General features: G+C 53.3%; 1 protein-coding gene across 2 annotated transcripts in view; it reads right to left on the reverse strand.

Moving 5' to 3' along the window:
• Positions 1-3,554: 3,554 nt before the first annotated feature.
• The window catches only part of SLC39A11 (solute carrier family 39 member 11), a 280,572-nt gene continuing 260,670 nt past the window's right edge, over positions 3,555-23,456 (reverse strand). For both annotated transcript variants that reach the window (XM_040244330.1, XM_040244329.1), the window contains exons 8-10: positions 9,597-9,695; positions 6,864-7,022; positions 3,555-5,195 (exon numbers count right to left, since the gene is read on the reverse strand). In XM_040244330.1, the coding sequence (XP_040100264.1) occupies positions 5,117-5,195; positions 6,864-7,022; positions 9,597-9,695 (337 nt within the window). In that variant the 3' untranslated portion in view covers positions 3,555-5,116. The remainder of the gene's footprint in view (positions 5,196-6,863; positions 7,023-9,596; positions 9,696-23,456) is intronic.

The raw sequence follows: 23,456 nt of genomic DNA on the forward strand, positions 1-23,456 counted from the left end.
AAAGAGCGGTGCCCTAGGCCCCCATTTGGCCGACTTCCACAGATTCAACCAACTTCTCTTGAAGGTGAAGGTGAAGGTGTGCAGGATGGTGAGTCAAGAAAGCTCTAAGGGAGGAAGGGCGGGAGGTTTAGCGGGGCATCCTCGGTGCAGAGCACAACCAGAGTACGGCTTCCTGGGTCCTCCACCCCGTCTCATTGTCAGGCGTGGTTGTAACACACAAGTCAAGGAGGATTCAAGGAGGTGGCCAGGGTGGGCAGCATCTTGCCTGGCACAGTCTAACTAATGGCCTTCTGGTGCCTTCCTCAGCGAGACAAGATGAGACTGTCCCTGGAGAAGATCCAGACACTCATATGGCCCCCACCACTTTTCATTCCAGTCCCCCGGGATGAGTCAAGGGGATCCATCAAAGGCAGAGTCTTCATGGAATGAGATGTTCCCACCATCAGACAATCAGGGATATGAGAGACAAGAGGCAGTCCTGGGAAGCGGTGCTGGCAGCTTAAAAGAAAAAAGAGGGAAAAGTGCTCAAGCTAGTTATGGCTGGCTCTGATATGCCGGGCCCCCTAGAAATGGCCTGCTGTGGTCTTATACTGCCATTGAGGACAGCAGGTGACGAGAAAACCTCCCAGTGGGGAGAATTCTAAGCACACATTTCTACATCTCATCCGCCCGCTTGGGAGGAAAGATGATTTGATGCACGAAGCTGCATCAGTTTATGAACAGTGACAGATGGCCTGGCCAAATGGTCAAGCAATGGAAGGAAGCAAGAGCAGAGGCTTGGTGGCAGACATTTGGTGAAGCAGAGATGGCCGCACCTCTCAGAAAGGGGCAGTTGTGAAAATAATTGTCAGTCGAGTGAAAGGTCACCCAGAGCCTCCACTGTGCAGGAGACTATTAAGCAGCAAAAACAATCTAGGAGTAACAGTTTCTTTCCCCAAGGACATCGCTGCTTTCTCAACTGATTCAAAAATGAAAGTGGCCATGCTGTCAAAGAAGGCAACAAGCCATGGGCTCAAGCCCTGGCTGTCCGTCATCCATCAGCCTGGCCAGCGCGCTCACAGGATGTGATGATCCCTGACTCTGCGCACTGATGACACGCCAGTCGTCCCACACGCTGCCTGGCTGCAGACTGATTGCTTCGGACCTCTTCCATTGTGGAAAAGGCAGAGGTTGCTCTTCACAGAGGCAGGCTCATACATCTGGATTTGCAATAAACTTCTTGTCCATTTTATCATCATGGCATCCGATAACATTCTATAACATTGCTTCTGACCGAGGAATTCACTTTACAGTCAGAAAGGGAAGGTGATGGGAGATATCCTTACAATTTGATCCTGTCCTCCAGAATCGGCCATCTATTTTCAACCATTTTGAACCAGGCAGTGTATTAAAAAGTAGAGACATCACTTTGCCAACAAAGGTCTGTATAGTCAAAGCTATGGTTTTTCCAGTAGCCAGGTACAGATGTGAGACTTGGACCATAAAGAGCGCTGAAGAATTGACGCTTTTGAACTGTGGTGTTGGAGAAGACTCTTGAGAGTCCCTAGGACTGCAAGGAGATCCAACCAGTCAAACCTAAAGGAAATCAACCCTGAATATTCACCGGAAGGACTGATGCTGAAGCTGAAGCTCCAACACTTTGGCCACCTGATGCAAAGAGTTGACTCAGTGGAGAAGACCCCAATTCTGGGTAAGACTGAAAACAAAAGAAGAAGGGACTGCAGAGGATGAGATGGTTAGATGGCATCACTGAATCAATGGACATGAATTTGAGCAAAATCTGGGAGATAATGGAGGACAAAGGAGCCTAGTGAGCTGCAGTTCATGGGGTGGCAAAGAGCTGGATATGACTTAGCAACTGAACACCAACAACAGATTATACAAGATTTGGCTTTATGACTAGCTGTGAGACAGTATCTAATGAGGCTGAGATATATTAGTTCTATAAAATGGGTGTTTGTTCAGAATGAGTAATCACTATGTGATATCATTTCTCCCACAGCCAGACGAAGCAGGTCTGAAGGAAAAGAGGGAGGCATACTGTCAGCTCCATTTTACCAACTGACTCTCACTCTAGTCAACGCTGGACTCTGCCTGGTTAGAGTGTTTGTGTCCAAGAAAGGAGTGTCCTACTACTGGGGCAGCTAGTCTCCAGGGAAAAGGGAGTTACAAAGTTTAGATTGCCTGAGGGATAGCTCCGTTATCCAACCAGAAACGTTTTGCCTTTTTTTTTTAAGAAAAAAATGGAAGAATCAGTGATAAGAGGCAATACCTTCAGACCATGAGATTTTTGCATCTTGTTTTACGTCCCTGGATATAGTCCAATGTCTCCTGGTTTCTATGGAAACGTGGACAGAACTTGTACTCTGCTGTTATATGCTGTGTGCTTAGTTTTAGTTGCTCAGTCGTGTCTGACTCTTTTCAACACCATGAACCGTAGCCTGCCAGGCTCCTCTGTCCATGGGATTCTCCAGACAAGAACACTGGAGTGGGTTGCCATTTTCTTCTCCAAGGGATCTTTCCGGCCCAGGGATTGAACCCAAGTCTCCCGCATTTCAGGCAGATTCTTTACCGTCTGAGCCACCGGGGCAGCCCGAATTCCTACTTTTCTGTCTATTCATTCTATTAATTTTTGAGTTTGATATTGAAGCTCCAACTAAAAATCTTAACTTATCCACTTAGAAAATATTTGTAATATACAGCAGAACAGTATGTAACTTTGTTCTGTATTTTTCAACTCTCCTATAAATGTTATCATAAATTTGTAATTTAAAAAATTAAAAATTAAAAAAACGGAGGGAAGTGGATACAGATGTTGAATAGCAAAAGAGCGAGGCTGCAGTACAGTTAATATTTTTATGCTTTCGGTTCCCTACTCTCTGAACTCATTCCCAAAATTGGAAAATCCATTATTATGGGAGTCTTAGTAAGAGGACAAGACCTGTTAGTTCATGGACACAGGATCCAAACTCTGCCAGCTGGATGACCCTGCTCTGCTCAGAAGTCTGATCGTGAGGCCAGGGCACAAGCAACTGGGGTCAGCTTAGAGTTCCTCTCCATGGAGCTGCTGGGGTCATCAAGGGCGGCGGCTGAGTAATAGTCCAGGATCAAGGGACCATGGCATCCAAGTCAAGCTGTTTCTAAGATGTGACTGGGTCACACCCCCAGGGCTCTGGGGCCTCCCAGGTGGAACAATCCGCCTGCCAATGCAGGAGATGGGTTTGATCCCTGGGTTGGGAAGATCCCCTGGAGAAAGAAATGGCAACCCCCTCCTGAGACCTCTAGTTTTCTTGGATCTAGTCCATTTTCAAGTTTGATTCTTCATAGACCCTATGAGCTCCCTGATAACCTTCCATTAAATTCTTTGCCTAAGTAAACTAGAGTTAGACACTGTTGTCTGCAACCGTGAATCTAGCTAGCCCTTCCCATCTGAGCTCTTTCCTTTGCTTCTCCTGGTGATGGGTAGGGCAGATGCTAGGACTAACTCTAGTTAGCTCTCGTATCATCCACTGGAAAGAGGCAGCTTTGAGAAGGACTGGACATGGCACAGGTCATCCACAACAATATCCCCTTTATTGGTATTAATCACAGTTATGAGGTCTTGTCCATCAGAAAGAAGCCTGCATTATGTAGAACTCTGTTACAAAGACATAAAAACACCCATATGCCAACCACCAAACCAATGAATCTCCACCAATCAAACTTCTGAACGTGTCTTCAATGTTGATCATCAGTGCTCTGGAAGAAGGTACATAGATGCGGCACAGGGCATTCCTAGAACAGTGTATCCACCCTTGGAAGCGATGAGACATGTCAACCTGGGGTGGGCCTTGATCACACAACGCCTTAACACCTGGCTCTTGGGTTGCCCGCCTTGTCAGCAGAACCCACTCAAGGTCCCCTGTGCGCCTCTGACCAGCAAGAACGGCAGGCCTCAGCTATGCTTGAAGTAGATAAGATATGCCAGCCCTGCAGGAGAAGCTGTGTGTACATATTAGGGAGGAGACTGGCTTCAAGTCTCATTCGAATCTTTCTTTAGGGGTCATTTTAGAATGATGACTTGGCTAAAACTTACTTTAAAGGGGAAATGTAAAAAGTACCTCTTGTTATTCTACCCTTCTTCCTGTCTCATCCTGAGTTTTCTGACTGAAATCCAGTAAAACAGCTTAGGAGGTCTGGGTGAGGTTACAAGTTACCAAAGAGTCAAAGGAGGGGGACCCAGTGCAGACTCCTAGTCTTGTATTCTCTTAGACGAGCTTCAGTGACTCCCTCTGTAAGTAAATGAAGGGGTTGAGTTCTAGCAGTTTGCTGGTGTCCCCAAGGCTCCTAGAAAAATCAAGGCTGTAAGCTTATAAAAACACGTCTGGGGGACTTGGAGACCATGGCAGAACGAGTTGCTCTTGGAATCTAGAGAGAGCTCAGGTCTCTGATCAAAGTGCCTCTCTGTCCTCGGTTCACAGGGCTCACTGCGCATCCACAGTTGTCCTGATTCCCTTAACTTCGACAGTGCCAATCTCTGCCTTCAGAAAAAGGGAAAAGGAAAGACCAGCTGATTTTCTTCCCTTCGTCTTCGCCTCCTTCCATGCAGCATCCCCCCTGGGGGAGTAAGAAGAAGGTAAGTTCCTCCCTGGGTTGCTTTGTCCATGATGCTCCAGCTCCAGTCTTGATGGACAGAGGATCAGTGGTAAAGAGCGGGAAGGACGGATAAGAGCTGTCCTGGCCTTTCTGAGTCACTAGGCAAAGATGCTTGGGAGACTTCTCTCTTGCTTCTGGAGGTGACCTTGAGGAACTTCCGTTGAGTCTAGTGAGGGCAACTGAAGGTACAAAAGATTTCCCTGATCTGTGTGTCCTTGGTTATCCCATTGAAGAAAGAGTCTATGTAGTGGCCAGGCAAAAATCTATAGTTCTGAGCCTGCTTGAAATTCCAAATAAAACCACTATCTCCCTCAAAAGAAATCTAAAAAGTATCATATCTTAATCAGAGTCAATCAAGGTAATGAGATGAAAAAGGAGATGAAGGAAAATGTTTGGATGTGAAGAAAGAGGCTGGTCCTGCCGAAGCCAATGGTGGCTGTCACCTCGTGCCGCCTTTCCTGGGGTCCGGAGCATCTCACCACTAGCCCAGACCAACGTCCAACGACATCATCACCACGAAGCCCAGGATGGAGGCCCAGGACGCCAGTTTCCCATTACCACTAGGAGGGAAGGAAAGGCAGAGAGTGAGACCTGGATGCACCGAGAACAGCGTCCAAGCTGACAGCATCCTCCACGGTGTCCAGTTCGGAGAGAAACAAACTACTCCTATTCATAATAATAGTAACAATAATACTATTGACTTGGGATTAACAGATACACACTACTATATATACAACAGATAAACAGCAAGGACCTACCGTAGAGCACAGGGAACTATATTCAACACCTTGTAACAACCTACAATGAAAAGAATCTGAAGGGCTTTCCAGAGGTGCAGTGGCTAAGATGCTGTCATCCAAAGCAGGGTGTGCAGATTCAGTTCTTGGTTGGGGAACTAAGATACCACACAGAACAGGGTACAGCCCCAAATCAAATTAAGGAAAATAAATTTGGTTTTAAAAAAACTTTAAAAAAGAAAAATCCAAAAAAGGATATCTAAATATGTATAAATGAATCACTTTGCTGTACACTTGAAACCAATACAACATTGTAAATTAACTATACTTCAATAAAAAAAAATAGCAATATTGACAAGCGTGCATGCTAAGTTGCTTCAGTTGTCTGACTCTTTGTGACACCATGGACTGAAGCCCGCCAGGCTCCTCCGTCCGTGGAATTCTCCAGGCAAGAACACTGGAGCGGGATGCCATGCCCTCCTCCAGGGGATCTTTCACACCCAAGGATTGAACCTGTGTCTTTTACGTCTCCTGCATGGGCAGGCGGGTTCTTTATCACGAGTGCCACCTGGGAACCCCCAATAATGGCAAGTAACTTTTACTAGGGCTTACCCTGGTGGTTCAGATGGTAAAGAACCTGCTTGCAAAGCAGGAGACCTGAGTTTGATCCCTGGGTCGGGAAGATTCCCTGGAGAAGGGCATAGCAACCCACTCCTTATTCTTGTCTAGAGAATTTCAGGGACAGAGGAGCCTGGCAGGCTACAGTCCATGTGGTTGCAAAGAGCTGGACACGACTAAGCGACTAACACTACGTGCCAGGTAAACTAAATCATGTAAACCCTGAGGATCAACAGATGAGGTCACTTCTGTTATCATCCCCATTCTCCTGGTGGGAAAATGGAGGTCTACAGAGGCAACTTCCTCAAGGTCAGCTTGAGGGCTCCGAAATCCATGTTTGAATAGCAAAAAGCGGCAGTGACTTTCTGAGGACGTTACGTCACCTGACCTTGTAAACCAGCCTTAAAATCATTCTGCTAGGAAAACCGAAAGGAAATAAAGGCAGGGATCCCTCTCCCCCCCTCCCCCAACACCTGGCCTATAGCTGGACAACGAAGGCCTGGAGGTGCAGCGGTGGTTACCATTGCAGAGCTCACCTCTCCCTCTTTCCAGCCCCAGTAAAATTGAGAGAGAGACAGAGAGAGAGAGAATATACAAAACAGCATTGTGCGCACTGGGGGTGGAGGGTGGGGCTTGATATCAGGTCTTCCGACTCTCCACCCACCCGCCTGTTACTCCTCTTTCGGTTTCAAAGAACCCAGTTGAGGAGAGGGTGGAGATGACCTTAGGAAAGGGCCTGAAGAGGTGGAGGTGTAGGAAAGAGGGACCAGTAAAGGCAAAGCAGATGCGCAGGGGGCGAGCGGGGGCGGGGGTGGGGGTGGGGGGCCCGGCTGGGATGGCGACCAGGCTGGGTGGGGGCGGGGCGGCTCTCACCTGATCTGGGCCTCGGGGATGATGTCATCCATAATCACGTAGACCATGGCGCCAGCCGCAAAGGCCAGCGCGTAGGGCAGGATGGGCTCGGCCAGCACCACCGCGAAGGCGCCGAAGACCCCGGCCAGAGGCTCCACCATGCCGCTGAGCTGCCCGTACCTAGGAGAGAACAGACGCGTGCCCTCGGGGAGGCTCGGGCGGACACCCCGCGTGCTGGGCTGCCTGGGCTCTGCAAAAGGCGTGCATCGTCCTCCGCGTCAGATCGCTGGGCAAAACCACCTCACTGTGTGTTGTTTTTATTAACACCACCTCTGCTTTCCCAGCTCCCTATTATTACACAGTCACCGTAGACACCCCCTCCCAGGTTTATTTTAGAGTTTTAAATTTCCCACATTGTCTTCTTAAAATAACAGCCTTATTGAGACAGAATTCTCCTACCGAATGGCGCACCCACTGAATGTGTACAGTTCAGTGGTTTTCAGTGTATTCACGAGGTTAGGCAACAATTTCCCCACAATCCAATTCCAGATGGTTTTCATTACCCCCAAAACAAACCTCATACCCACTGGCAGCCGCTCCCTGTTCCTCCCTTCCCTCAGCCCCTGACCACCCCTATCTACTTTTTGTCTCTAGGGATTTCTCCCCTCTGGATGTTTCCTGTAAATGGAGTCAGACAATAGGTGATCCTTTTTACTGGCTTATTTCAAGGTGCATCCCTGTTGTAACAAGTGGCTTCATCCCTTTGATGATTGCATAATGTCCCATTGTATGGACACACTGCTGTTACACCGCCAGCCAGCCGTTCACCAGCTGAGGGCTACATTGTCCTTTGAAGGCTAGAATGCTGACGAGGAGGAGTGGTGCACACACTTCCCAAGGACCTGGGTTGTGCTTGGTATGTCTGGGGGTTCCGGCCATAATGGCACCCCTTCTGAAGGAGCCACACCCACCGACCCCGGCCCACAAGGTAGACCCACCTGGCCGGGTATACAGTGAGGGCCTCTCCTCACAACACCCCCTCCTTGGATTAAGGTGAGATTTTTCCTTTGGAAAACACCCTTTATCTGAGGGTGTCTGGAGGCTGGAATCCCACGAGCTCTATTAAAACAGCAGCCCCCACGAGCCCTGAGCATTCAGTGCCAGGAGATAAGCCTGTACCTGAGCCCCATGGCTGAGCCCCACCAGCAAGAGACACCTGTATGGGCTGAACACCAATACAAAAGGTGCTGGGACGTCTTTCCCACTGTTCCTTCTGCGGGCATCTGGCTCCGAGCCTCAGCCCCTTCATCTGTAAAATGGGGGTGAGCGACAACCTCTCCTCCCGCCCCTCCCCCAGAAGACAGGCTAGGACTGTGAATTCCCAGCTTGCCCTGACCAGGAACAGATGGAGGGCATGGGGAGACACATCCTCAAAGGAGCCATTGCTTCCTGCTCTGTGCTTGCATGCTTGGAGCACCCTCTGAAGCTCTTGAGTGTGTCCAGTTAAACAGAAACTTTCATCTCAGGGTCTGGACACTGATCGCAGGTGCCCTCTTCCTGCCTCTCTGCAGCCCTGGACCTTCTCCTGTATGAGATGACAGTCACGGCTCTCAGGTGCAGGGAACTGATGTCTGAAAAAAATCTCTAGGGTCATCGTGCTGTCCTCTCAAAAGCTGTGTTCCGTCGTCTCCCACGACAGAGGAAGAGATGATAACAATGGAAATAAAGTGATTGACGTATATGCAAGAACTTGTAAATCATAAGACCCTATAAAATGGAAGCTGCTTTTTAACTGTTGTTAACAGTCCTGTAAAGCTTTCAGCAAACATTCTAGAGTGGCGACTGCTTTAACCAAGAGGCGTCCTGAGCCCTGGGGCCCTGTGAACTGAGAGGCAGAAGAAACGGCAGCCTCGGCACCACCACGTGACAAGCTGATTATCTGACACTCTAGGCCCCCGGCCCCCTCCTCTGAAGCCTGGGGATGCACCTTACAGGTCATTGGAAAGGTAAAAGTTGGAAACAAACTGGAAAGCCCTTTGTTCAGGCACTTAGTTGTGTCTCTTTGTGACCCCATGGACTGTAGCCCACCAGGCTCCTCTGTCCATGGGATTCTCCAGGCAAGAATGCTGGACTGGGTCGCCATTTCCTCCTCCGGCGGATCTTCCTGTCCCAGGGATGGAACCTGCGGTCTCCTGCATTGGCAGGAGAGTTCTTTCCCGCTGAGCCACCTGGGAAGCCCCAGAACGCCCTTTGGGGATTATGAAAACATTAAGTGTGAGCACCATGGGCTTCACCTGCCCAGATGTTGCTGAGAGAACCCTGGTCCTCACCTTGACGAGGGTCATGACGGGAGCTGGTATGATGACCCCTGGGGACAGACTGGGGTGAGTGATCCTACCCAGGGCTTGTGATGCGGCCAGTGGACGGCAGAGCTGCCTCGGGTCTTCCCACCAGCAGGGGGAGAAAACCCCACCCTGAGTGGGCATGGCCATCCCTGGAGGGCTTTTGAAAATAGGAAACTCGGTCGGTCATCGGGGTGGACGGTCAAGGGATGAGCCTTGGGGGTGCAGGATCCAACCAGATGGCCGGTGTTTCCGGAAACTCCAGGTTCACTTCTGGGCCAGAAGAGGTTAAGCTCCAGGTTCACTTCCGGGCCGGAAGAGCTTGCTCTTGAGAGAGGCCGGCCGGAGGACTGCCCTGAGCTCCACCGCAGACCCGGCCCTGGCCCCTGACGCCGGCGTCTGCAGCACTTACCAGAAGGCTCTCCAGGTGGAGAATCCAGCCCCTCGCAAGGGCAGGCTGACGGCGAGGCCCTCCGGGAAGTTCTGGATCCCAATTCCAAGGGCTAAATTCCTGAAAGACCAAGGAGGCGCGTGAAGGGCGGACGTCCAGAGCGGAGCACCCAGGCGGACGGGGGCCCCTGGCCTCTAAGCAACGCCCTCCTGTGCCTTCAGAGGTGTGGGTGGATCCCTGTGACGGGTGAAGGACGGGGAAAGGTTAGAGCGTGAAGAGGAGGGGTCGAGGATCCTACCCCTTCACACCGTCCTGGGTCCCTGGAGATGCTCTGTGCTGATGGACTTTACAGCACAGCTCGGGGCACGCTGGCTGGGTGGCAGGAGAACCCGGGTTCGCCACTTACCACACAACTCTGCACAAACCACCTCACTTCCACACCTCAGACCCTCATATGGAACACGGAAGGGGTCACGTGGGTTAACGACATCCACCATTGCAGGGCTGTTGCACCCAGTGACCTGATTCCGTGCCTCTATGGGGTGATCCCTTCCCTTACGGCCTGAAGATGGACAGGTCACATTTTTGTCGAGAAGCAACTTCAGAAATGGGATGAGGAGGTTCGGACGCAGACTGTGACGGGCACACAGATGAGGGGCTGGGCTGGGCTTCCCCACAGCCTCCGCTCACCAGTCTGCTGCTAACACTGCACTTCTGGGGGCTCTGGGCAGTTCACCGCGACCCTCTGCCTTCCTGCCTGGGCTCTGTGAATTGGTCATTTGGTCGCAGCCAAGCCCGGAGAGCCTGCTTTGCACCCAGACCAGGCATTGGAGTGGAAGGGAGGGAGAAACAGAGACAGGACAAAGGTACTCCGTGATCCTCGGGGAAATCCCCAGGCACCACATACACCAGGAGCCCTCATTCCGCAGGCAGCAAACTAGCGCAGAGAAGCTGAATGTCCACTGGCAGAGGATGGAACGGCACAACGGGAGGGAACCCGGGTCAGGCTGAATGCAACGGGAAGGCAGTCTGAGGGTATCTCCCCAGACGAGACTCTGCCCCGGCTGGACAGGTCCACAGGGCAGCCCTTCCACCAGGGCTCATCTGACCACTGGAGCTCTCCAGGGTTTGAGATGTGGGTGCCACTTGGCAAGCAGTGCTGGAATGTGGCCCGAGGGAGTCGTGGATGGACTGGATGAAAAAGGGAAACTCCACTGTCCCTTGGGTTTCTGGTCAGTTGGCTCACGTCTGTCTGCCTTGCTGCCAATGGGGGTCAGGCATCAGCTCTAGACAGTGGCCAGGGAGTGCCTTCAACCAGCAGCCGGCTGCACCCTGTCCTCCTTGCCCACTCAGCCACCCAGGTGGTGCAGCGGTGAAGAATCTGTCGGCTGATGCAGGAGACACAGGAGACGCGGGTTCGATCCCTGATCCCCCAGAGAAGGAAATGGCAATGCCCTCCAGTTTCCTTGCCTGGAAAATTCCATGGACAGAGGAACCTGGCAGACTACAGTTTATGGGCTTGGACAAGACTGAACGACAGCACGCACATGCCTACAACAAGGGTTTTTCAGTGAGGAAGGTCAAGGTGCCTGTCCAGATCTTACATCTCTTGTCTGAGGGCACTCTGTGGCTGGCTCTCGGTCCCAGGCCATCACCTGTCCCCCTCGTCCACAGGCAGGCGCAGGACTCACCCCAGACCTAGCCAGGGAGGGAGTGGCCGCCCCATGTCGCCAGTGAGTCAGAGGCGGGGCTCCATCTGTTCAAAGTCCTCCCCATGACTTGGGACTGACTGCAGCCAGCAGTCAGGCGGGCAGGCTGTGGAACCTCCTCCTCTACGCCCTGCCTGGGAGCCACCGTCCTGATAAGTGGCACAGAAACCCCATTCTTCTACGCCTGGCCAGCCGTGTTCCCGGGGCCCTGCCCTGTCTCCCGCATGGGGCTGCCAGCCCAGCCAGGTACCGCACCCTTGGGATCCTGCTGGCACCATGGAATCATTCCTGAGTGCAGCCGGGCTCCTTCAGCCACAGCAAGGGCTGGACCACAGCAGCTCTGCCTTCCCCACCTTTGTATCCATCCCTTCTTAACCTGGCTGCCCTCTGCACACACACGTGCTGGGGCGTCAGGTTCCCGTGGACGCTGTGTCCTGGGCATCTGTGGGGGTGACCCAATGGAAAGGCTCAGTTCTCTCCACACTCTCTCTTCTGCTTCTCCACTTGCATCAGTTCAGGAATTAACCGCCCCCACCCCCACACCAGGGGGAGATTCTGAAAAATGATGGGGTCAGGCACTGGACTGTAGACTTGAGGAATGTGCTAACAGTGTTGAGAGCCACTGACCTCAGAAGTCATCAGAAAGGAAGCTGACGGTGAGGACAGTGGCCACACCCACCTCCATCTCAGGAGCCCCTGCCCTGAGCCCAGGACACCAGGGGCCACTTGCAACTGCATCCGATGGCCTGCAGACTGGGGTGGGTGCTGGAGGGGATCCTGGGAAGCATCATAGGGGAGGGTCGATGAGGACAGAGGAAGCATCAGCAAAAACGATGGGGGGCTTCCCTGGGGCTCAGTGGGAAAGAGCCCGCCTGCCAATGCCAGGGACATTGGTCCGATCTCCCATCAGGGAACATCCCACGTGCTGTGGGACAGCTAAGCCCGTGCGTGGCAACTGCTGAGCCTGTGCATCAAAACTGCTGAGCCCGTGCACCCTAGAAACTCTGCTCTGCAACAAGAGAGTGTTAGTGCTCAGTCGTGTTCAACCCTTTGCAGTCCCTGGACCGTAGCCCGCCAGGCTCCTCTGTCCATGGGATTCTCCATGCAAGAATGCTGGAGCAGGTTGCCATTTCCTCCTCCAGGGGATCTACCTGACCCAGGGATCGAACCTGTGTCTCCTTCATTCCAAGCGGATTCTTTACCATCTGAGCCACCAGGGAAGCACCAAGAGAATCCAGCGTGATAAGACCCTGCACCACCACGAGAGAAAAGGCGGCCTAGCAGTGCAGACCCAACACAGGCAAAGATAAAAGTGACAGAGGGTCATGGGCACCGCGTGTTCAGGTGCGAAGGAGCAGCCAGGAAGCCGGGGCTCAGGGAATCAGGGCTCCTCCCGCAGAGCTGACTTAGGAGCGGCAGGGGCAGGACACAGTGGAAGTGTCCGCAGCCCGGTGATCTTTCTGACCTCGCACGAACTCCTTCTCCAGCTCGCGCTCCTCACCCTTCCAGATTCTGTGACCTCCAGGTCAGAGCCAAGGCTGGAGATAGCGGTTGGCAGCCAGTGAGGATCCGTTTTTCAGGAGTGACTCCAGAATCCAGCACTGGGCTCCAGCCACGTGTGAGAGCTCACCCACACACGGAACAGGGAGATGTCAGGAAGGGCCCCGCATCTTCCAGGAGTTTACAGTCTAACGGAGGATGAAGAGACCCACCTACAAATGACTCCAGGATAGCAGCTGGCCAAAGGCCACAAGAGAAGCAGAAAGCCCATGGAGAGAAATGATTCTGGCCGAGAATGGGATTCTGGGACTCTTTCCTGGAGAAGGTGACATTCAAGGTGGACTCTGAAGGACGAGGAGCCTTTCAGTAGCTAGAGAGAGATGGGAGGTGCTTTTCCATCAGGAAGAATGGACAGTGTAAGCAATGGTGTGAGATTTTAGGGCGCGGCAGTGCAGGCCTACTGTCTCTGCTGCTGCTGCTGCTAAGTCGCTTCAGTCGTGTCCGACTCTGTGCGACCCCATAGACGGCAGCCCACCAGGCTCCCCCGTCCCTAGGATTTCCCAGGCAAGAACACTGGGGTGGGTTGCTATTTCCTTCTCCAGTGCATGAAAGAAAAAGTCAAAGTGAAGTCGCTCAGTCATGTCTGACTCTTAGCGACCCCATGGACTGCAGCCTACCAGGCTCCTCCGTCCATGGGATTTTCCAGGCGAGAGTACTGGAGTGGGGTGCCCCCACCCCAATTTAAAGCCACAGGGCACAAAGAAGAGCAGAAAACGCTCTGGAGTCAAGGCCCATCTCTCCTTGGCATCATCTTCTAAGACTCCTCCCTGTGTAACTAAGCTTGCTGGCTTTTCAGGACAAATGCCTCAGCTCTGCCCCAGGGGTCTCCCCAAAGGCCAAGCCTAAGGTTCCATCCCAGGGTCTCCACCCACCTCTGGAGGCTGACCCCTGTGCTGAATGAGAGGGTTCCCTTAAAATCCATGCCTTAGCCATCTCCACGAAACCTTTCACTTAAGAATGTTCCCTGGTGGTCCTTTGGTTAAGACTCTGAGTGCTTCCACTGCAGAGGGCGCCAGTTTGATCCCTGGTCAGGGAACTAAAATCCTGCTTGCCATGTGGCCATAAAAACAAAAGCGTCTGGCCTTGAGCTTGGGGAAAGCTCTCGGCAAGTGTCAGCAGCAGCACAGACCCCGTCGCAACAACCTGCGGCTGAAACCGGCTTGTCTGTCGTTACCACACCCGTTGGAGGGAGACTAAGGTCCTCCGGCTAGAATAAAACCGACGACAATCATCTCTGCCCATTTATGGCATGTTACTAAACGTCGGGCGTGGTTGGAAGCGTTTTTCGTGTAGCGACACGCTCCGTACTCGCAACTACCTCCTAAGTGTTTCCTACCATCATCACCCCATTTCACAGATGGGGAAACTGATGCACAAGGGGGTCAGGTGACATGTCCCCAGGGTGACCCAGCTGGGAAGTGACAGAGGGGACCCGCAACCACTGCTCCACATGCCTCGCGTCTTTGGGCCTCACGCAAACTCGTCAGAGCATCCTGGAGAGAGACAGTTATCTGGGCTCCAGGCCCCAGCAGAGGAGGAGGTGCTGCCTCGTGTCTCCTGGACCAGTGAGCTGAGGCTCTGGCTCGCTCTGGCAGTCAGGGAGTGAAGGCCTGATGGGGGTGATGTTAACCAAAGATCTCCAGGGAGGGCGGTCAGAACGTTCCACCTGTGGCTGGCTTCTCCTCGACCTGCCGCTCTGGACACTGGGGACCAGTTCCTTGCTGTGATCAGAGACCTTCAGGTAGGGGGGTCAGAACGTCCCACCTACAGCAGGCTTCTCCTTGACCTGAGGCTCTGGCCACTGGGGACCAGTTCCTTGCTGTGAGCGCCCATCTGGGGCACCGCAGGACATCCAGTGGCATCCTTGGCCTCTACTCGCCAGATGCCAACAGCCTCCAGTTGGGACGACCAGGAACATCTGCAGATGCTGCAAAAACATCCCCTGTTGAGAACCACGGACCAGAGTGAGCAAGCTTAGGTGAGCCTGCTTTCACCACAAACACCTGAACACCTGAAACTGCCAGACTGAACAAGAAAACCGCCCGACCACGCGCATCTTGTTTGAGATTTGCCAGGCTCAGTGGAGTGGACTCTTCTAGGAACATTAGCTGCAGCGAGACAGATCCCTGGGATTCAAGGTAAAAGCAACACCTGAGAACCACCGGGGCCCTGATTCCTTCTTCCAAAGGCAGTAACTTCAGAACCGCAGCACTGTGTGATTCTGGGGCACACTGTGTTGTCAGTGAACAGCACCCCCTGGAGTTGTGCAGCGGGATGCTCCTGCCTGAACCCCAGCACAGACTATGCGCAGCGTAGGGGTTGCTTTGGCCTCCCTGGTGGCTCGGTGGGGAAGAATCCACCTGCCAGTGCAGGAGACACGGGTTCGATCCCTGGGTGGGGAACATCCCCTGGAGCAGGAAATGGTAATCCGCTCCAGTACTCTTGCCCGGAGAATCCCAAGGAGGGAGGTGCCTGGTGGGCTGCAGTCCATGGGGTCACAAAGAGTCAGACACGACTTAGTGACTGAACAACAAAGAGGTTATTTCTGGGGTTGCAGGCGAGGCCTCCTGGGGAAATGGTGGAGAGAGTCACGGGTTTCTCTGAAAACTGGCAAGTGAGCCTCCTTGTAGCCCGCAGACCAGCTCTTCAGGCTATGTTCTCTGGCCGGCTGATTATGAAAGGAGCCCGGCATATTCCTGACAAGCCCTGCTTCACCTCGGCTTTCAGATCCTCCCAGGAGTGATGAGCGTGTGTGTTCTTGTGTGGCAGGCCCTTACATATGGTGGTGATTGTTATCATCCTGCTGTGAAAGGCCTGATTGTTCAGGCTCGGCGGTGACATCACCGGCTTCCCACTCGGGCTGCTTGTCGAGGTGTTTGATGAGCCTGCAGGTGGGAAGGGGCTGGGTGCTCCCCGCAGGGCTGCCCGGCCCTACCTGTTCAGTGGAGCTGGCTTAGCACGCAAGGGATCTTCCCCCACCCCTTCTTTCTCTTCTGGGAGGCTTACCGCTACGGGCTGGAGCAATGAGATGACCCATCGGTTCCCTTCAAGTCGGCTGCTCTCCCTGAAGAGGGCTGGGAGGAGCCCCAGGAAGTCAAGCCAGAAGGCAGGGTGGTGTCAGCGGGTGGTTTAGGCCACCTCTACACACCTCTCCTTGTCAGAAGACAGAGGAGCCTACAGCTGGCTAGGTGAGCTCTACTCCCTGAGAGATGCCTCTGGGACCTTGACCAGCTAAGTCTCCCAGCAAGTCAAGCATATGCACAGGACCAGCGTGAGGCTGCCTTGCTGTTGTTGTTTAGTTGCCAAATTGCATCCAACTCTTTTGTGACCTCCAGGCTCCTCTGTCCATGGCATTTTCCAGGCAAGGATACTTGAGTGGGTTGCCATTTCCTTCTCCAGGGGATCTTCCTGACCCAGGGATCGAACCCACATCTCTTGCTTGGCAGGTGGATTCTTTACAGCTGAGCCACCAGGAAAGCCCCAAAATTCGTGTGACTCACTTTGTCACAGGGGTCTGTTGTCTCTGAGATGTGCCTGCCTGTATAGAAACTGAATGCTTCCATCAAGCCAGGTTCAACGTTTTAGAGGAGGGCTTGGGACTAAAACATTTTGTGTTTTTTTCAGCACACAAAATACCACTGCAAACCGCTATAACCTTTTACAGCATTTTGGCACCTTCTTCTAAAGGACATCTTTTTTAAGCATCTGTGATTTCTTTCACTCAGGAGGTATAAGTTCATTTTCTGTCCTGTAGACGTAGGAACCAAGGCCCAGAAAGGGTGAGGGGAAACCTGAGAACACAGCCGGGGTCCCGCAGCTGGGGAGCTGGCGCTGGATCCCAGGCCCTGACCCTCCACCCCCCATCTCTCGGGAGACGTAGGAAACGTGGCCAGTGACCCAGGGGGACCCCCACCATCTCGCCCTGGTGAACAGGCTCAGCGTCCTGACTGGGCTCCCTGCATGTCCCGTGCCCCCAGAGCCCGTTCTCGGCACATCCACCGTGTCCACCTGCCATGCTTCTCTGCTCAGAGCATCCCCAGGCAGCACACGGCCCTTGGAGGCAGAGTCCAGGTCCTCCCTGCGGCCCCCAAGACCCACGAGCCCCTGCCCTCCCTTGCGCTCCGGCCTCCTCATCCACGGCTCCTCACCTGGCTCCTTTCCCTCCAGCATCCCGCCTCCTTTCTCATCCTCAAATGTGCGGGGCTACTCCCGCCTCAGGGCATTTCTACTGGAACCTTCTTTCTCAGGCTCATTTCTTCACCTTTTTTAAAGACTGAACCAGAAACTTCCCTGGCCATGGCTTTATTATGTCTTTTTTTCTTGTGTACTCGTTCTCATCAACTAGCTTCAGGTGCCAGGACTGATTCCAAACAATGGCTGTAGAAGATGGCTGCAGACCACTTGGGTCCTGCTCCCTTTTGACCTGTCCTTTCTACTTAAAAAAAAAAAAATGCTGGGGATACTCCCATGTCCCTTTAACGCTGGTTGTTTTTTTTTTTTTTTGGACAGCAACTCCTACCTTTTATATAATCCACTTATTTTTTATGTCGATTGTTCATTTGTTACCTCCCAAAGCTCCAATACTTTGACCACCTGATGCGAAGAGCGGACACTTTGGAAAAGACTCTGATGATGGGGGTGGACAGAGGATGAGATGGTTGGGTGGCATCACCACCTCAATGGACATCAGTTTGAGCAAGCTCCGGGAGAGAGTGAAGGACAGGGAAGCCCGGTGTGCTGCAGTCCATGGGATCGCAGAGAGTCGGACATGACTGAGTGACTGAACAACATCTGACCTGGCATCAGAACAAGCTGAGAATCCTTGTCTGCCCCCCCAAGAACCTAGAAGAGTGCCAGGCGCACACTGATGAGGCAGACCTGTGCACAGATGCAGGCCCAGGAGTCCTAGCAAAACCTGAGGTCTGGCCGGCTCCCAGCTGCAGGCAATCAGCAGCCAGCACGTCACGACTCCCTGGCCCTGATATCTCCGGCTGTACAATAAGGAGGTTACCCGCGTGCCCCCAGGAGCTCTTTCCCAGAGCCCCGAGCTTTGTGACTCCCACACAATGATGGCATTGTGGGTTGTCCGGATTTCGGGGGCTGCGGAGACAGGCCCCCGCCTTGGCCAAAGCTCACTTTTCTGTTGGCACACATCTGGAAAGCTCCAACCCCACACCATAGCGTTGTGCACATCTGGACAGCATAAACCGATCACCCTGAGAGGAAACTCCAAAAGGGCAGCTCAGCTAAAGCTGCAGCGCAGGCCAAACAAGAGAGAGAGAGAGAGGGGGGTGCTGAAAGGCTCCTTTCTTTTCCAGCCGCACGAGAATCTCCTGGGCACAATCTTCGGAGCTGAATGCTCTGCGGCTGAATAACAGACGCTCTCAGTAGCCTTCACGGGCAGCCGCTGTCCCAGGGCCCTCTCCACCTGGCTCCTGGCCAGCGTGAAACTTAAAGAGCAGGGATTTTACCTCCTGAGTCCCTTGTTTAGACTGAGCTGTACCTTCACTTATCCTTGGGGCACGTGGACCAAGTTCAAAGCTGAACACCACCTGCGCCTCCTCCCCCTTCAGGAAGCATGACTGGACCTCGCGCCTAGTGCAAACTGAACAGGGAGCTTTGAGCTCTAGCAGGAAACTGGTGGTTGTCTGCACGGAGTGAGAACGTGTGTGTCTCTTGGTCCCTCCATCCCTCCGTGTCCAGGAAGAGATTCAGTTCAGTTCAGTCGCTCAGTCGTGTCCTACTCTTTGAGGCCCCGTGAACCGCAGCACGCCAGGCCTCCCTGTCCATCACCAACTCCCGGAGTCCACCCAAAGTCATGTCCATTGAGTCAGTGACGCTATCTAACCATCTCATCCTCTGTCGTCCCCTTCTCCTGCCTTCAATCCTTCCCAACATCTGGGTCTTTTCAAATGAGTCAGCTGTTCGCATCAGGTGGCCAAAGTATTGGAGTTTCAGCTTCAACATTAGACACTCAGGACTGATCTCCTTTAGGATGGACTGGTTGGATCTCCTTGCAGTCCAAGGGACTCTCAAGAGTCTTCTCCAACACCACAGCTCAAAAGCATCAATTCTTCAGCACTCAGCCCTCTTTATAGTCCAACTCTCACATCCATACATGACCACTGGAAAAACCATAGCCTTGACTAGATGGACCTTTGTTTAGAAAGTAATGTCTCTGCTTTTTAATATGCTGTCTAGGTTGGTCTAAGAATATGTAGTCAGTCCAACACCCAGCCTGGGCTTCCTGAACCCAGGGAGGGTTGATATTCCTCTGCAAATGAAAGGAGTTTCGGGGGGCTTGGAGCTTCCTGCTAGCTCTTCAGCCGGCAGAGGTGAGCTGTTCAGGGAGGGGATGGGCAGGCAGGGGAAACTTGGCTGTACACATTTGTTAGCTTCAGGGCCAGTGAGGTCAAGGGCTTGATGGCCAGGACAACCTGGGACATGGGAAGACTCAGGTTGGCAACAGGGAGCCTCTGGGCCAGTGTCCTGGGAACAGGAGGAGATGGCCGCAGACCTGTGGCCTCTAGGGGGTGGCTTCTTCACTCTTCACCGTGTTTCCAGAGTCCGTCCGTGTTATTTTGCGTACCAGTGCTTTATTCCTTTTCCTGGCTAAGTCAGCATCCTATTGCGTGGATCCACCCCATTTGTGTGTCCGTTTATCCACAGATGGAGATGTGGGTGGCTTCTGCCTTTCAGCCATTGTGAGCCGTGCTGGGTGTATGAGTTTTCGTGGGGACACCTGTCCTGGTCATTTGGGGAAGAAAACAGGGGTGGAATTGCTGAGCCACGTGTTCAAGATTGGGTGCTTCTCTGAGGACGGCTGGGGGCTGTGACGCAACATGGTTAGAAGGGGGACTCTGAGCGTTCACGATGCTGGTGTGGGTAGAGGAGCGCAGGGAGGCGGGAGTGGGGGGTGCTGGGTCAGGAGAGGTCAAACGAGGGAGGCAGGGGAGGAGAGGAGCCACAGGGCCCGTCCTCCTCGCTCTGCCGTCCCCTGCTGCTCGTCCATCACCGCTGTGGACCCTCCGCCTCAAGTGAGACGGAACCATTTTCCCCCGAAGCTGAAACAGAGCAGGATGCTGTGGTCCTCGCCCCCCCCCATGTCCCCCACCTGCCTTCTGTCTGTGGACAAACTTTAGCCAAAGAAGCTTAATCTCAGAAGCAAGAACGTGCAGAAATAAAGGGTCAAATCAAATTAAACAAGACTAAATAGTAATAATGTAGTCAATGAGCTAGTTCCTTCTCAAGGACTGTAGATAATATTCTAAGCCATATTTTTGGAATATGAGTTGTCTTATAGATACTGAAACCCCACCACCAGGTGGAAGAAGTTAACTACATGGTGACCGGACTAGCCACAGTGTAAGCTGCCAAATCCCAAGAACTGGCCTCAAGGAAACGGAACAATCCGACTCTAAAACCGGCCCTGAAGATTACAACTGTACCTAAAACAATCAAGATGAGGCTGGTCAGACCACCAAGGGCCGATTTCAAAGTGGCCGTCGGAGCTGCCTGTGGTGTTTCTGCATGAGGCCCCTCCCTCTGTCTATAAAATTTCTTGCTCCCTGATTGTGGATTGTCTGAGTGGGGAGGGAGGCGGAGTCAGCCTTTGGGCAGGTGTCCACAACCACCCCCACCCCGCAGCATCCAAACTGAAGCAAACTTTCCTTTCCACCAACTTTGCTTCTTTAATGGCGTTTAAACTGCAAGGAGCCAGACCCCACTCTTGGCTACAAAACTACAGAAGGGCCAATAGGAGAGCCTAGTGTAGGCAAGACAGGTGTGTCAAACTGATTTTGAACTTCTTCCTCACTGGACTCTAAGAAACTCACTGGCTTCCCCAAAGTTTTACACAATGTTTTTTTTGTTTGTTTGTTTGTTTTTTGGCTATGTCCTGTGGCTCACAGGATCTCAGTTCCCCAGCCACGGGCGGAACCCGGGTCACGGCAGTGAAAGCGCCGAGTCTAACCACTGGACCAGCAGGGAACTCTCTATGCAGTGTTTTTTTAAAGCCAAGGGTCCCCATTACTATGTCTGGGGAAACCTCCACGTCCAGACCATTACCTGTAATTTGGCCACGAGGCGATTTCCACCCTGAGGAAGCTGTTTTTTCAGTGGAGTCTCAGCTATCTCCTGATCAGCCCTCTTATTCATATAACTGCTTGACTTATGAGTCATCTCCAGCGCGTGGTGAAAGTTCAAATCTGAACAAGGTAAGACCTATAGCGTTACCTTGAGGCACTTGTTTCTTTAAGGCAAGAGCAGAAAGTCGGCGACACAAGACACGGTCCACTGGTGCCCAGTCACTCCGGGGGGACCAGCCTCCGTGAGGAGACCTCTTGCCTGGAGTCTTTGCAAGGGTTGTTTCCTTTCCTGCTCTGGAGCCCGGGATGGTGCAAGCACTAGACCCTCAGACGGAACCACGCCACGTGGCCAACTATGTCCTCAAGAAGGCGCTGCTTCCCGCGAAAACTTCAGGGGCAGGGGCTCCCTCTCCTTGCCACGCTCCCCCCAGCAACCGTGGCTGGCAGAAGACCCATCGGCTCTTTCCAGGTAGCTAGCTCTCCGTAGGTTCTGGGTGGGAGGACAGAGGGACGGGCAGCTGGATGGATCGAGCAGACACTCCGGAGACTTCCCTGGTGGTCCAGTGGTGAGGAATCCGCCTGCCAATGCGGGGGACTCGGGTTCGACCCCTGGTCCAGGAACTAAGGCCCCGCATGCCAAGGAGCAACTGAGCCTGTGATATGCAACTAAGGAGCCCGCAGGCTGCAGCTCCTGAAGCCTGCCTGCCCTCGAGCCTGGGCTCTGCAGCAGGAGAAGTCACAGCAACGAGAAGCCCGTACACCACGACGAGAGAACAGCCCCCTGCTCACCACAACTGGAGAAAGCCCGAGCGCAGCAGCAAAGACCCAGAGCAGCCAGAAATAAGTAAATAATAATAATAAAGAGGACAGACACTCCGAAGGAAGAGAGGTGAAAGCTATCCAGTGCCATGACGGCTCTGGGTTTGCTCCTGCATTTCTTCGAGGCTGATGCGACGTGACGTGATGTGGACGGCAGAACTGGGTCAGCAGAGGATGTCACACCTCGCGCTTGGCCTATAAAAGCTTCTACTGAGAAGCAAAGGGGTGACCCGGTAGAAAACCCCATTTATAAACACGGAGCCAGGAAACCAAAGCACAGTCATCAGGGAGCCCATAGTTTCGTGACACCAATTGCTTCCATCTCCCTGGGGAGGACGGAACCCCAGGTTCCCTCTCTGAGGTCTGGCAGCTTGGGGGCCCTTCCCCAGGCTCAAGGCAAGGGAATTGTCTTGCCTTTTCAACCCTGCACACCAGACCGCAGCTGGCAGAGGGGCCTTTTAAGTCCCAGGGTCATGCTATCCAAGAGCTTAAGACAGTTTCCCAATCAAGCTTTCAAGGGTAAATATTTGCCGTGACTCACAAGAAAGGTTTCTCTGCTCTCGCCTTGGCCCTTGAGGAGCCATGGGGTTAATTTCTGTTAACGGCTTGGGATTATCCACAGGTACAGCAGAAACTGGGTTCGCCAGGCTCCCTGGACGGCTCACGAGTCAGAGGCTGGTCTCCTGGGTTCACTCGGTCTGGGGAAGCCTCTGAGGTCCCCGCAGCTGAGGTCACCAGAACGTTCACGGCACCACTTCCTGGAGCAATCGATGCGGGTGTCTGGCTCGTGGGCCGGACCGACAATTTACGAGCGAAGTAACACATCATAAGAGGGGGGCAGGAAACGCTAAGAAGCCAGCCAGCCAGGACAGAGGACCATTCTCTCCAACCAGGGAGGCCGATGGAGCCGCGTGCTGGGTTGGGGCAAAGCGGCACAGCCCGTCCCAACAGTGGCCGAGGATGACTTGGGCTGCTCCTCCACACTCTCGAGGCTGCCGTCAGCCTGGGCTTCTGCAGTCTGCGTCCCCTGTGGCTTGGCTTTTTCAGCACACGGGTGGTCCCAGGCCACTGAGGGTTCTGGGGATACATCAGGCTCACGCATGACAGCCACGTCACCCTGTGGCCTCTGACTCCAGCTGACCCAACTGAGGATGGGCCCAGTGCTGAGTGGGAAAAGGACCTTCCGTGAATTTTCGCTGAGCAGATGACTCATTTTTTAATAGTTTAATTTAGTTAGCCACTGAGTTCTTTTTGGCTGTGCTGGGTTTTCACTGCCGTGCGGGCTTTTCTCTAGTTGCAGTGTGCCTGAGGTGGAATCAGGCTGTGGAAAGCTGGGGGTCACTGGAGCCACCAGAAGCTGGAGGGGACCTGGAAGGATGCTCCCCGGCAGGGCTCAGAGGGAGGGCGGCCTTGCCAGCACCTTGTCCCCAACTTCCGGCCTCCAGAACCGTGAGAGGATCCACCTCGGTTGCCTTAAGCCACTGGGTTTGCGGTAATTAGTTAGGGCGGCCTTGGGAACCAATCCAGGGGTGGGGAGGCATCCGTAACACCTGGATGCCAGGTGGGGTGAAGCAGACCCAGGTGTGGGGCAGAGCGCCTGCCAGGAGACAGATAATCATTAAGTGAAGAGAAAAGCATAGATAATTATCGCTTGCGAAGGGCTCAGCAGGAAGCAGGTTGCTAGTGGGATCAAGAGGAAATGGGGG

Source organism: Oryx dammah, unplaced genomic scaffold (assembly GCF_014754425.2).
Source record: "Oryx dammah isolate SB20612 unplaced genomic scaffold, SCBI_Odam_1.1 HiC_scaffold_8, whole genome shotgun sequence".
Lineage (NCBI taxonomy): Eukaryota > Metazoa > Chordata > Mammalia > Artiodactyla > Bovidae > Oryx > Oryx dammah.